General features: G+C 39.0%; 1 protein-coding gene across 2 annotated transcripts in view; it reads left to right on the forward strand.

Moving 5' to 3' along the window:
* Positions 1-5164, forward strand: part of sema3aa (sema domain, immunoglobulin domain (Ig), short basic domain, secreted, (semaphorin) 3Aa) — a 62185-nt gene extending 57021 nt beyond the window's left edge. The window contains exons 17-18 of one of the 2 annotated variants that reach the window (XR_013963627.1): positions 1380-2711; positions 2744-5164. Coding sequence is in view for 1 of the 2 variants with exons in the window: in XM_080757964.1 (XP_080614090.1) it covers positions 1380-2078 (699 nt within the window). In the remaining variant the exon portion in view is untranslated. Of the gene's footprint in view, positions 1-1379 lie in introns of both variants that reach the window. The other variant, XM_080757964.1, reaches the window with a different exon arrangement.
* The last annotated feature ends 8686 nt before the right edge of the window (positions 5165-13850 follow it).

Genomic DNA, 13850 nt, shown 5'->3' on the forward strand with positions numbered 1-13850 from the left:
TAGCCTCGTTTCTCATCATTTTGGACCATGGGCTATAGCCCATATCGTACGGCATACTATAGCACGCCGTTTTTCATCATTTTGGAGGATTTGAAAAAAATAAAAAAATTAAAAAACGATGGGTTATAGCCCATGTTTTTTGAAATTTTGGAAAAAAAAGTTAGCCTCGTTTCTCATCATTTTGGACCATGGGCTATAGCCCATATCGTACGGCATACTATAGCACGCCGTTTTTCATCATTTTGGAGGATTTGAAAAAAATGAAAACATGAAAAAACGATGGGTTATAGCCCATGTTTTTTGAAATGTTGAAAAAAAAAGTTAGCCTCGTTTCTCATCATTTTGGACCATGGGCTATAGCCCATATCGTAAGGCATACTATAGCACGCTGTTTTTCATCATTTTGGAGGATTTGAAAAAAATGAAAAAATAAAAAAACGATGGGTTATAGCCCATGTTTTTTTAAATTAAAAAAAAAAAGTTATCCTCGTTTCTCATCATTTTGGACCATGGGCTATAGCCTATATCGTACGGCATACTATAGCACGCCGTTTTTCATCATTTTTGACGATTTGACGTTTCGATCTTTAAAATTTATAATTGGCCGCCGACCCCCATCTTAAAATATGTTGTTCCGGGTATCTCCCCAGAAGCAAAGATTTGAGTTAAAATACTATATAAGAAACAACAAAAATAACAAAAATTGTAATATATTGAAGGCAAAAATTGTGAAGGCTTTGTGAGCTTGTAGATCGGCTATTTGCACAAAATGTATCTGTAACGCCTCAACTCCTAGAATTCTAAGTGCTTATCAGGGTGGGGGTTCCCCTGTTCAAATAGGATTATTTTGGGCGGTCTCTGCCTAGAAAGGTTGAGAACCAATGACGTGGCATATTTAACATAATAGGAGTAAGGATAATTATAATGATAATATTATTATTATTATTATCCTTACTCCTATCATATTAAAAATGCCACGTCATTTGTTCTCAACCTTCCTAGGCCGCGACCACCCAAAACGCTCACACACGCACAGACACAGACACGTGCACGCAAGCACGCACACACACGCCACACGCACACACATTCCTATCTGCGCAGATGTATTTCACACTGCTTCACATTAATTAGACAAACATCCTCTCAGTGCTGACGCCTTTCCTCTACCGTTATCATCTACTGACCCATGATGACCCATAACCTTTGAACTTTTGCATTGTGCGCCCTAAAGAGGGAGGGTGATGTTTAGATTCACCTTTGACCCTTGACCCCTGTGATTCCCATTACCTCAGGTGTTTTTTGTCAGTAATGAAAGCTCATGAAATGTAAGCGACCTAGTTTTTTTATGTTTTTGTCTTTTGTTTCTCTCTCTCTCTCAGATAAAGCTTGATGAGCGGTTGGTCTGTACGGACCAGGGTCTGTTGATCCGCAGCCTGACTCCGTCGGACTCGGGCGTGTACCACTGCCACGCCGTGGAGCACGGCTTCATCCAGCCCCTGCTGCGCCTCAGCCTCCAGGTCATCCCCACGCAGCGGCTGGGCGACATCCTGCCCATCAATGCCGCGGCCATGGGCGCCGCGATGGGCCACACGGCCAAACACAGGATGTGGTACCGCGACTTCCTCTCCCTGCTCGACCACCCGGACCTCAACAGCGTGGAGGAGTTCTGCGACCGCGTCTGGCGGAAAGAGCGCAAGCCGAAGAGGCCGAAGGCTCCCGGCGGCAACAAGCCAGACTCCGGTCCCGACTCCACCCCGAGGACGAAAACCCCGGCGCTGAATGCCCAGAGGCAACAGGGCGGCCCGCCGCCGAGCAGCCCGAGGCTTCAAGCTGCGGCGCAGGGCGCAGAGGGGACACCGCGGAGCGCCCAGAAGGCTCAGCCCAGTGTAGGCACGGCGAGCGGACAGGCCCCTAAGAATAACCAGAGGGCCCAGAGCGGCCAGAAGGGAGCGGGAGGCTCCCAGCCGGCGGCGCGGGCAAACCCCCAACAGGCCGCCAAGTGGAAACGGATGCAGGACAACAAGAAGGGCCGTAACCGGAGGACCCATGAGCTCCAAAGACCACCGCGCAGTGTCTGACCGCGTCTGAGCACAGAGGCGCACTCGTGTGACCAGAACACACACACACACACACACACACACACACACAAACAGGACAAATTCTCGCACACACTTATACATCCAGTAGATTGATATACATATACTGTGTGTACACCCATTTAATATTAACCCTGTCCGTAACTGCAGTCCCAACGAACAACAGTATTAAACTCTGTTATTCTAGATGGAAAGTCTTAAAGGCTCGCTCACGGTGGGCACTATGAACCAAACACACATGCACACGCGCATACACAACCATTGAACAGGACAGCGGTGTCTGATACAAACTAAACTAAACTAAAAGGCATTGTGTAAACGTGTGAGCCTGTGAGGACATGGCTGCTTGTTCAGGACGGTTCCTGTATATAAGCTACTTCAGTATGGGACTGGGTCTTCAACGGAGGCGTTCACGATCAAGCGAGGATCAGTGAATAATATATCTGTTCCATATATACATTATAACGTGCACTCGTTACACTGATGGACGTTAACACGGGTGGAGGACATTTAATGGAGACTTTTATCCATACGTGGACATTCACCGCAAATGCACGCCCTCGAGCCGGATGGATTAAAAAAACTGTTATTTTGCAATGAACAGCTCATTAAGAGGTCCTCTGTCTGTCGACTGAAACCGAAGCGAGCCAGCACAATTTTTCAGAGCGGCAGAACTGTGCGTTGGTTCACAGTCTGAAAGCGCTGAGCGTCACCAGGAGTTCTTTGTGGGCGTATATAAAAGGCTCAAGCTTTTACTGCGAGAGCTCAGCCGACGGAGCTGGAAGTTTGGTTGGTGTTGCGATCTGCATCAGCACTGCTCGTGTCCTTTGTGGAGATCAACACGAGGGTTAACATGCAAAAACTGCAAAGTCATGCCCTGGTGCAGCCAAAATGCATCGTCATCGTGACCCTTGGCCATGACAAGCCAAGGCAGGGATATGCATGACAACGTTGTTGATCTATGTTCATAACTTCAATAAGCTATTTCTTGACAGTTATTTTATGGAATTCTTTTGTTTTTTTCTATCTAAAAGTAAAAAAGAAAATCATTATTTACTTCTTCCATAAACACCACTGCTTCTTTTTGGGGCAAATGTGCAAGCAACATAGTTGATCGATTGCCATTATCCCACACGGATCCTGTCTTAAGTTATTTTTGTTAACTTTTTCCTGGGATTCATAGACACTGGACATGAATTCCAGTCGTGGGCGATGATGCTGAAACTCCAGTTGTTTTGTGTACATATATACAACAAACGTAACTCTTTGTGTATGTACATATATACAGTACAAGAACACCACTTATTATTTATTGCTCATTGTTTTGTGAAAGGGTTGCATTTATTTTTGATATAATGGTATTTTTGGCTCATCAATATTGGAGAAATAGTAGCAGTAACAAAAACTAAAAAGAAAAAAAAAAACAGTTTGATGGACCAACTTGGTGAGTTTGTCATCTCTTTGATCATCTCTTGTTTTGCGGGATGCGTATGTTGACAAATAATTATGTTTAGACGCTCCAGTACAAGGATTTATGTCATTAACTGTATCACAAGGTGCATTCACACCGGATGCGCCGTCAACATTTTTGAAGCGGCATGAATCAGTCTTACTCTTAAGTCGATGGAAAGATGCTACATCAAGACATATTCTTGCTTTTATGCCTAGAAGCCCAGAGCAGGAAGTAAAAAAAAAAGGAGAGGTTTTTGCTAGAGAGAGTGTATGTGTTTGCATGTGGGGCAGAGAATAGAGATATCGCTTCAAGCTAAAATGTAGCGTCCGGTGTGAACGCACCACAGCGAAGTGATTATCGTCTGTCGGGTGGAAACCTCACATGTCCAAAACTGTTTCAAATTCAAAAGTAGCTAAAGTAGGAGATCGACAAGCTCAAAATACCTCTATGTGCCACTTTTCGAGCTTGTGGATTTGCTACTTTTAATGCTTTTATTTGACGTCGATTTTATTTGATATGATCAAGTAAGGCGTTCATTTAAGAAAAAATAAAATAACTAATTTTGAGATAGGAGGTTTCTGCCCGACAACAGTGTTATTTTTTATCGTTCCCTGTGTGAATGCACCTTCAGGGCTAATTCAGCCTATACTTTGTCGAACACGTCAACACATTTCTCAGTTTCAAATACGGTGTTTTTGTCCTACAATGTGGCTGCTCGATGAAGTATAAATTCAGTAATGCTGAACTTATACTCTTTTCAGATTCCGGCGTCGCTTCCTGAAAATAGCTGACCGACAAGCTTTGTCGAGCAGCTATTTTCAGCATACGACACATCGTACAACAAAGTATAAATCAGGCTCAAGTCTCCGCAAGAGACCCTGAACAATGATAAGCACAATTTTCTCATTTTGCTGCGTTTGCAGAGAATTCTCTCTTCTTTTGTGTTTTCATGACGGGTTATTTAATTCACTAGTCGTAGTCCCACCATCCCCCAAACACCTCCCAACATGTCATTCATTCATACAATAACCATTATTTGTAAGATAATACCCCCAAAAACTGAAAAACGTTAGCTGTGAATCTCTCTCTCTTTCTGTATGAAATAGTGCGGAACAATGTTTAAAACTAGTCTGAGCAGAGGAGGTGTTATACTGCATGTGAATGCTACCTACAGTTAAGTGCATCTTTTTTCTAATGTCTCTTTAAAAGTGATTTTTGTGTCAGAGAGGTGACGTTCCCTAAAACCAAGGTGTGAATTACTTTTGTCCTCTTTGCCAAATCAAGGATACCGACCGTCCGGCTTTCCCCGATACTCTGACCCAAAACTTTTTACTCCACAATGTCACATGTCCCGTCCCTCTCTCTGTCTCCCCCATTCCCTTATTATAATACAGGACTTGAGTGATGTGACAATGCAATAACAATGACAGCAGGACATGTATCCACTGAAATCTGACAGTGTTGTTGGTTGGTTGACTCATAGATCTTCCAGGGTCTCCCTTCTTGTCTTGGGAGTTCTTTGCTGACTGGGCAGGTGCTGCCACCTGCTGTAACGCCACACTTCTTTCTGGCATGCATTCAAATTGTCTAAAATAAAACATTTCCTGTAAAAAGTGCCCTGCTCAATGTGTTGTATTTCCTGGCTGTACTTGTCATCCACAGGTCCACGGTTCAAATCCCACATTATTCATGTGTCTCTGTGATGCTTTGCTTTGCACACTGACTTTCTTGAATAAAAAAGAAAAACTCAAAAGCACCAGGAGACATCTGCTGAATGCCCCAAGGTGCCTTGGATCAATTTCCGCAATTACCATTTCCGCAATTTCCGCAATTTCCGCAATTACCATTTCAGCAATTCCGCAATTTCCGCAATTTCCGCAATTACCATTTCCGCAATTACCATTTCCGCAATTCCGCAATTTCCGCAATTACCATTTCCGCAATTCCGCAATTTCCGCAATTTCCGCAATTTCCATTTCCGCAATTTCCGCAATTACCATTTCCGCAATTTGCAATTTCTGCATTTTGCAAATTCCGCAATTTCCGCATTTTTTCCGCAATATTCCGCAATTTTCAAATTCCGCAATTTCCGCAATTTTTCCGCAATTTCCGCAATTTGCAATTTCTGCATTTTGCAAATTCCGCAATTTCCGCAATTTTTCCGCAATATTCCGCAATTTCCGCAATTTGCAATTTCTGCATTTTTCAAATTACGCAATTTCCGCAATTTTTCCGCAATATTCCGCAATTTGCAATTTCTGCATTTTGCAAATTCCGCAATTTCCGCAATTTTTCCGCAATATTCCGCAATATTCCGCAATATTCCGCAATTTCCGCAATTTCCAATTTCCGCAATTTCCGCAATTAATCCGAAACTAATGTTTCTCATCCTCCGCAATTTTTTCGGTAAATACAACACATTGAGCAGGGCACTGCAGGGAGTTGAACCCCGTTCCGGTAAACCAGAAGTACCAGTACCAGTGCCTTAGCTTTTGTGTATTCAACTATTTGGGTATGTTACGACTCACCGAGTCTAGGACGGTTAAGAAGGCAAGGTGGTAAAATGTCAAAGTTGTTTTATTGCTTATTCAGTGGCGTACAAATGATAGGAACAATATATATAAGTATTCAATATGAATTACGTTCTCTTTTACAAACATAAATGACACACGGAGCAACTAAGGGAAATAATCAAAAGCATACTAAAACTAACCTCTTAAGTTTTAGACATACTAAACTAACCACCGAAAATAAGGTGACAATAGTGCCCTACTATTGCCTACTCTACTCTAATCTAATAAACTGTACAAAAAGCAGGCTTCCGTGGACAGGTGCTCAGAACATAGAAGTGACACAATAAACTCATCACAGCAACTCTTGCTATACGGGGGGTTGTATTGTGATACTCCGTGCATTCTCTTGCTGCACGGAGGGCGCGCTGCCTCTAGCCGGCTCCACTCTGGAGTGACTGTTTGGACAGCGGCCCGGAGTGAAGGCTTCAGGACGCCTTTATGCCGTCAGGTGGGCGCAGGTGTAGAAGCTGGTTGGAGGAGCGAGATGCGGAGCGGGCGACCAACAGCGGAGCGGCGGCAATGCTCCCCACCAACGGCTGTGCTGACGGACCTACAGGGCTGGGTTAGGCAACGTGGCGCGCACTGTGCGCACCACGCAGACAAAGACATATATAGGCCTGCGGCCGTAACACCCCCACCCCCAAAATCAAACACAGTTTGAACAACATTTTCATTCTGGGCACAACCCTCCCAAACGCATAAAATACAGGGTACACCAGAATTAACTTGGTTTACGTTTCCTTAACTTGAACAACATTCAGAGTTAGCCGCAACTATACTCTAGTGAGGAGCACGCCTATCAAGACACCCCCTGCACTCTATAGTGAAGTTCTACATAATATTTACCATTCAACCATATATCGCAGTTAGGTTAAGTTATCGGATCAAATCTCATAGCGAGATAATACAACCTGCAAACTGGGCATACTAACGAATCACTTCATGAAAAATAACAAAGAGGGAAGATTGAATAATGACTCTCACAACCAATCTCAAGCTAGAGTAGCTATTCTGTAACAACCACCTCATGAAACTATCCAGTCGTTCCCACGGCAGGTTCCCACGCAAGCGCTGCACGTCTGCCAGAACAGAACCAACCTGAAGTAACATACAAGGTCAGGGACCTATACGAGTAAGTTTGCATTTTTATCTTACACGAATGCATAAAGTTAGATGACACAAAACAAACCATGTTTTCAAAAATTCAAAAAACGATGGGCTATAACCCATGTTTTTTGAAAATTTGAATTTTCTTCAAATCCTCAAAAATGATGAAAAACGGCGTCCTATAGTATGCCGTACGGTAGGGGCTATAGCCCATGTTCAAAAACGATGAAAAATGAGGATAACATTTTTTTCAAAAATTCAAAAAACGATGGGCTATAACCCATGTTTTTTGAAATTTTGAATTTTCTTCAAATCCTCAAAAATGTTGAAAAACGGCGTGCTATAGTATGCCGTACGGTACGGGCTATAGCCCATGTTCAAAAATGATGAAAAATGAGGATAACATTTTTTTCAAATTTTCAAAAAACGATGGGCTATAACCCATGTTTTTTGAAATTTTGAATTTTCTTCAAATCCTCAAAAATGATGAAAAACGGCGTGCTATAGTATGCCGTACGGTAGGGGCTATAGCCCATGTTCAAAAATGATGAAAAATGAGGATCATTTTTTTTCCAAAAATTCAAAAAACGATGGGCTATAACCAATGTTTTTTGAAATTTTGAATTTTCTTCAAATCCTCAAAAATGATGAAAAACAGCGTGCTATAGTATGCCGTACGGTAGGGGCTATAGCCCATGTTCAAAAATGATGAAAAATGAGGATAACATTTTTTTCAAAAATTCAAAAAACGATGGGCTATAACCCATGTTTTTTGAAATTTTGAATTTTCTTCAAATCCTCAAAAATGATGAAAAACGGCGTGCTATAGTATGCCGTACGGTAGGGGCTATAGCCCATGTTCAAAAATGATGAAAAATGAGGATAACATTTTTTTCAAAAATTCAAAAAACGATGGGCTATAACCCATGTTTTTTGAAATTTTGAATTTTCTTCAAATCCTCAAAAATGATGAAAAACAGCGTGCTATAGTATGCCGTACGGTAGGGGCTATAGCCCATGTTCAAAAATGATGAAAAATGAGGATAATTTTTTTTTCAAAAATTCAAAAAACGATGGGCTATAACCCATGTTTTTTGAAATTTTGAATTTTCTTAAAATCCTCAAAAATCATGAAAAACGGCGTGCTATAGTATGCCGTACGGTAGGGGCTATAGCCCATGTTCAAAAATGATGAAAAATGAGGATAACATTTTTTTCAAAAATTCAAAAAACGATGGGCTATAACCCATGTTTTTTGAAATTTTGAATTTTCTTCAAATCCTCAAAAATGATGAAAAACAGCGTGCTATAGTATGCCGTACGGTAGGGGCTATAGCCCATGTTCAAAAATGATGAAAAATGAGGATAACATTTTTTTCAAAAATTCAAAAAACGATAGGCTATAACCCATGTTTTTTGAAATTTTGAATTTTCTTCAAATCCTCAAAAATGATGAAAAACGGCGTGCTATAGTATGCCGTACGGTAGGGGCTATAGCCCATGTTCAAAAATGATGTAAAATGAGGATAACATTTTTTTCAAAAATTCAAAAAACGATGGGCTATAACCCATGTTTTTTGAAATTTTGAAATTTCTTCAAATCCTCAAAAATGATGAAAAACGGCGTGCTATAGTATGCCGTACGGTAGGGGCTATAGCCCATGTTCAAAAATGATGAAAAATGAGGATAACATTTTTTTCAAAATTTCAAAACATGGGCTATAACCCATCGTTTTTGTTCATTCTTTTCACCTCAAAGGTGTTTTCACTTAAGTCTCTTCATTCAGACTATATTCATTGTTCCTTTTCTCTCAATTCAATTGCCAAGAAGAAAATGTCTGCACTGTTGCTTTAAGGAGATACACAGACTCAACTTTGGTGCGATAGAAACTTAAAAGGCAGTGAACCCTTGTGCTAATTTCTTCAACGAGCTTGCTTGTTTAGCACTGTCCACTTGGCTTGTACTAATCGCAACCAGTCCAAACAGTACCTCCTCGTTCACAGCGTGTGCTGTGTAGCTTTGTCTTCTAGGTGTTCTGTCGACGTCAAGGAGCCTTCACCATCGTAGTGTTGTGTTCTACTGTGCCGCCCATCCATCGCACGAGACTCGGAGTTCTTTTTTACTGCTGTTTATTAACACCACTGTGCTGTAAAACACCGTAGAACTGACGTACAAAACAAAAGACACAAAACATTTACTTAGGACATATTGTTACATTCAGATAATACATACACCTTCACAAACAAATACAATACTGACCACTTTGCCTGCTTGCACATGAATGGGGGGGGTCGACTTGGATCCTTCAGTCTTTTCTCTTCTTTTCTCTATTTTACTTTACTTCATTTCTTGTACTTAACTTAATACATAATACGCAATACTCCACAATTTTTCAAAATTCAAAAATGATGAAAAATGAGGATAACATTTTTTTCAAAAATTCAAAAAACGATGGGCTATAACCCATGTTTTTTGAAATTTTGAATTTTCTTCAAATCCTCAAAAATGATGAAAAACGGCGTGCTATAGTATGCCGTACGGTAGGGGCTATAGCCCATGTTCAAAAATGATGAAAAATGAGGATAACATTTTTTTCAAAAATTAAAAAAACGATGGGCTATAACCCATGTTTTTTGAAATTTTGAATTTTCTTCAAATCCTCAAAAATGATGAAAAACAGCGTGCTATAGTATGCCGTACGGTAGGGGCTATAGCCCATGTTCAAAAATGATGAAAAATGAGGATAACATTTTTTTCAAAAATTCAAAAAACGATGGGCTATAACCCATGTTTTTTGAAATTTTGAATTTTCTTCAAATCCTCAAAAATCATGAAAAACGGCGTGCTATAGTATGCCGTACGGTAGGGGCTATAGCCCATGTTCAAAAATGATGAAAAATGAGGATAACATTTTTTTCAAAAATTCAAAAAACGATGGGCTATAAACCATGTTTTTTGAAATTTTGAATTTTCTTCAAATCCTCAAAAATGATGAAAAACAGCGTGCTATAGTATGCCGTACGGTAGGGGCTATAGCCCATGTTCAAAAATGATGAAAAATGAGGATAACGTTTTTTTCAAAAATTCAAAAAACGATAGGCTATAACCCATGTTTTTTGAAATTTTGAATTTTCTTCAAATCCTCAAAAATGATGAAAAACGGCGTGCTATAGTATGCCGTACGGTAGGGGCTATAGCCCATGTTCAAAAATGATGTAAAATGAGGATAACATTTTTTTCAAAAATTCAAAAAACGATGGGCTATAACCCATGTTTTTTGAAATTTTGAATTTTCTTCAAATCCTCAAAAATGATGAGAAACGGCGTGCTATAGTATGCCGTACGGTAGGGGCTATAGCCCATGTTCAAAAATGATGAAAAATGAGGATAACATTTTTTTCAAAATTTCAAAACATAGGCTATAACCCATGTTTTTTGAAATTTTGAATTTTCTTCAAATCCTCAAAAATGTTGAAAAACGGCGTGCTATAGTATGCCGTACGGTACGGGCTATAGCCCATGTTCAAAAATGATGAAAAATGAGGATAACATTTTTTTCAAATTTTCAAAAAACGATGGGCTATAACCCATGTTTTTTGAAATTTTGAATTTTCTTCAAATCCTCAAAAATGAAAAACGGCGTGCTATAGTATGCCGTACGGTAGGGGCTATAGCCCATGTTCAAAAATGATGAAAAATGAGGATCATTTTTTTTCCAAAAATTCAAAAAACGATGGGCTATAACCAATGTTTTTTGAAATTTTGAATTTTCTTCAAATCCTCAAAAATGATGAAAAACAGCGTGCTATAGTATGCCGTACGGTAGGGGCTATAGCCCATGTTCAAAAATGATGAAAAATGAGGATAACATTTTTTTCAAAAATTCAAAAAACGATGGGCTATAACCCATGTTTTTTGAAATTTTGAATTTTCTTCAAATCCTCAAAAATGATGAAAAACGGCGTGCTATAGTATGCCGTACGGTAGGGGCTATAGCCCATGTTCAAAAATGATGAAAAATGAGGATAACATTTTTTTCAAAAATTCAAAAAACGATGGGCTATAACCCATGTTTTTTGAAATTTTGAATTTTCTTCAAATCCTCAAAAATGATGAAAAACAGCGTGCTATAGTATGCCGTACGGTAGGGGCTATAGCCCATGTTCAAAAATGATGAAAAATGAGGATAATTTTTTTTTCAAAAATTCAAAAAACGATGGGCTATAACCCATGTTTTTTGAAATTTTGAATTTTCTTAAAATCCTCAAAAATCATGAAAAACGGCGTGCTATAGTATGCCGTACGGTAGGGGCTATAGCCCATGTTCAAAAATGATGAAAAATGAGGATAACATTTTTTTCAAAAATTCAAAAAACGATGGGCTATAACCCATGTTATTTGAAATTTTGAATTTTCTTCAAATCCTCAAAAATGATGAAAAACAGCGTGCTATAGTATGCCGTACGGTAGGGGCTATAGCCCATGTTCAAAAATGATGAAAAATGAGGATAACATTTTTTTCAAAAATTCAAAAAACGATAGGCTATAACCCATGTTTTTTGAAATTTTGAATTTTCTTCAAATCCTCAAAAATGATGAAAAACGGCGTGCTATAGTATGCCGTACGGTAGGGGCTATAGCCCATGTTCAAAAATGATGTAAAATGAGGATAACATTTTTTTCAAAAATTCAAAAAACGATGGGCTATAACCCATGTTTTTTGAAATTTTGAAATTTCTTCAAATCCTCAAAAATGATGAAAAACGGCGTGCTATAGTATGCCGTACGGTAGGGGCTATAGCCCATGTTCAAAAATGATGAAAAATGAGGATAACATTTTTTTCAAATTTTCAAAACATGGGCTATAACCCATCGTTTTTGTTCATTCTTTTCACCTCAAAGGTGTTTTCACTTAAGTCTCTTCATTCAGACTATATTCATTGTTCCTTTTCTCTCAATTCAATTGCCAAGAAGAAAATGTCTGCACTGTTGCTTTAAGGAGATACACAGACTCAACTTTGGTGCGATAGAAACTTAAAAGGCAGTGAACCCTTGTGCTAATTTCTTCAACGAGCTTGCTTGTTTAGCACTGTCCACTTGGCTTGTACTAATCGCAACCAGTCCAAACAGTACCTCCTCGTTCACAGCGTGTGCTGTGTAGCTTTGTCTTCTAGGTGTTCTGTCGACGTCAAGGAGCCTTCACCATCGTAGTGTTGTGTTCTACTGTGCCGCCCATCCATCGCACGAGACTCGGAGTTCTTTTTTACTGCTGTTTATTAACACCACTGTGCTGTAAAACACCGTAGAACTGACGTACAAAACAAAAGACACAAAACATTTACTTAGGACATATTGTTACATTCAGATAATACATACACCTTCACAAACAAATACAATACTGACCACTTTGCCTGCTTGCACATGAATGGGGGGGGTCGACTTGGATCCTTCAGTCTTTTCTCTTCTTTTCTCTATTTTACTTTACTTCATTTCTTGTACTTAACTTAATACATAATACGCAATACTCCACAATTTTTCAAAATTCAAAAATGATGAAAAATGAGGATAACATTTTTTTCAAAAATTCAAAAAACGATGGGCTATAACCCATGTTTTTTGAAATTTTGAATTTTCTTCAAATCCTCAAAAATGATGAAAAACAGCGTGCTATAGTATGCCGTACGGTAGGGGCTATAGCCCATGTTCAAAAATGATGAAAAATGAGGATAACATTTTTTTCAAAAATTCAAAAAACGATGGGCTATAACCCATGTTTTTTGAAATTTTGAATTTTCTTCAAATCCTCAAAAATGATGAAAAACAGCGTGCTATAGTATGCCGTACGGTAGGGGCTATAGCCCATGTTCAAAAATGATGAAAAATGAGGATAACATTTTTTTCAAAAATTCAAAAAACGATAGGCTATAACCCATGTTTTTTGAAATTTTGAATTTTCTTCAAATCCTCAAAAATGATGAAAAACGGCGTGCTATAGTATGCCGTACGGTAGGGGCTATAGCCCATGTTCAAAAATGATGTAAAATGAGGATAACATTTTTTTCAAAAATTCAAAAAACGATGGGCTATAACCCATGTTTTTTGAAAATTTGAATTTTCTTCAAATCCTCAAAAATGATGAGAAACGGCGTGCTATAGTATGCCGTACGGTAGGGGCTATAGCCCATGTTCAAAAATGATGAAAAATGAGGATAACATTTTTTTCAAAATTTCAAAACATAGGCTATAACCCATGTTTTTTGAAATTTTGAATTTTCTTCAAATCCTCAAAAATGATGAAAAACGGCGTGCTATAGTATGCCGTACGGTAGGGGCTATAGCCCATGTTCAAAAATGATGTAAAATGAGGATAACATTTTTTTCAAAAATTCAAAAAACGATGGGCTATAACCCATGTTTTTTGAAATTTTGAATTTTCTTCAAATCCTCAAAAATGATGAAAAACGGCGTGCTATAGTATGCCGTACGGTAGGGGCTATAGCCCATGTTCAAAAATGATGAAAAATGAGGATAACATTTTTTTCAAAAATTCAAAAAACGATGGGCTATAACCCATGTTTTTTGAAATTTTGAATTTTCTTCAAATCCTCAAAAATGATGAA

Source organism: Protomyctophum bolini (genome assembly GCF_963924005.1).
Source record: "Protomyctophum bolini genome assembly, chromosome: 23".
In the NCBI taxonomy this organism is placed as follows: domain Eukaryota; kingdom Metazoa; phylum Chordata; class Actinopteri; order Myctophiformes; family Myctophidae; genus Protomyctophum; species Protomyctophum bolini.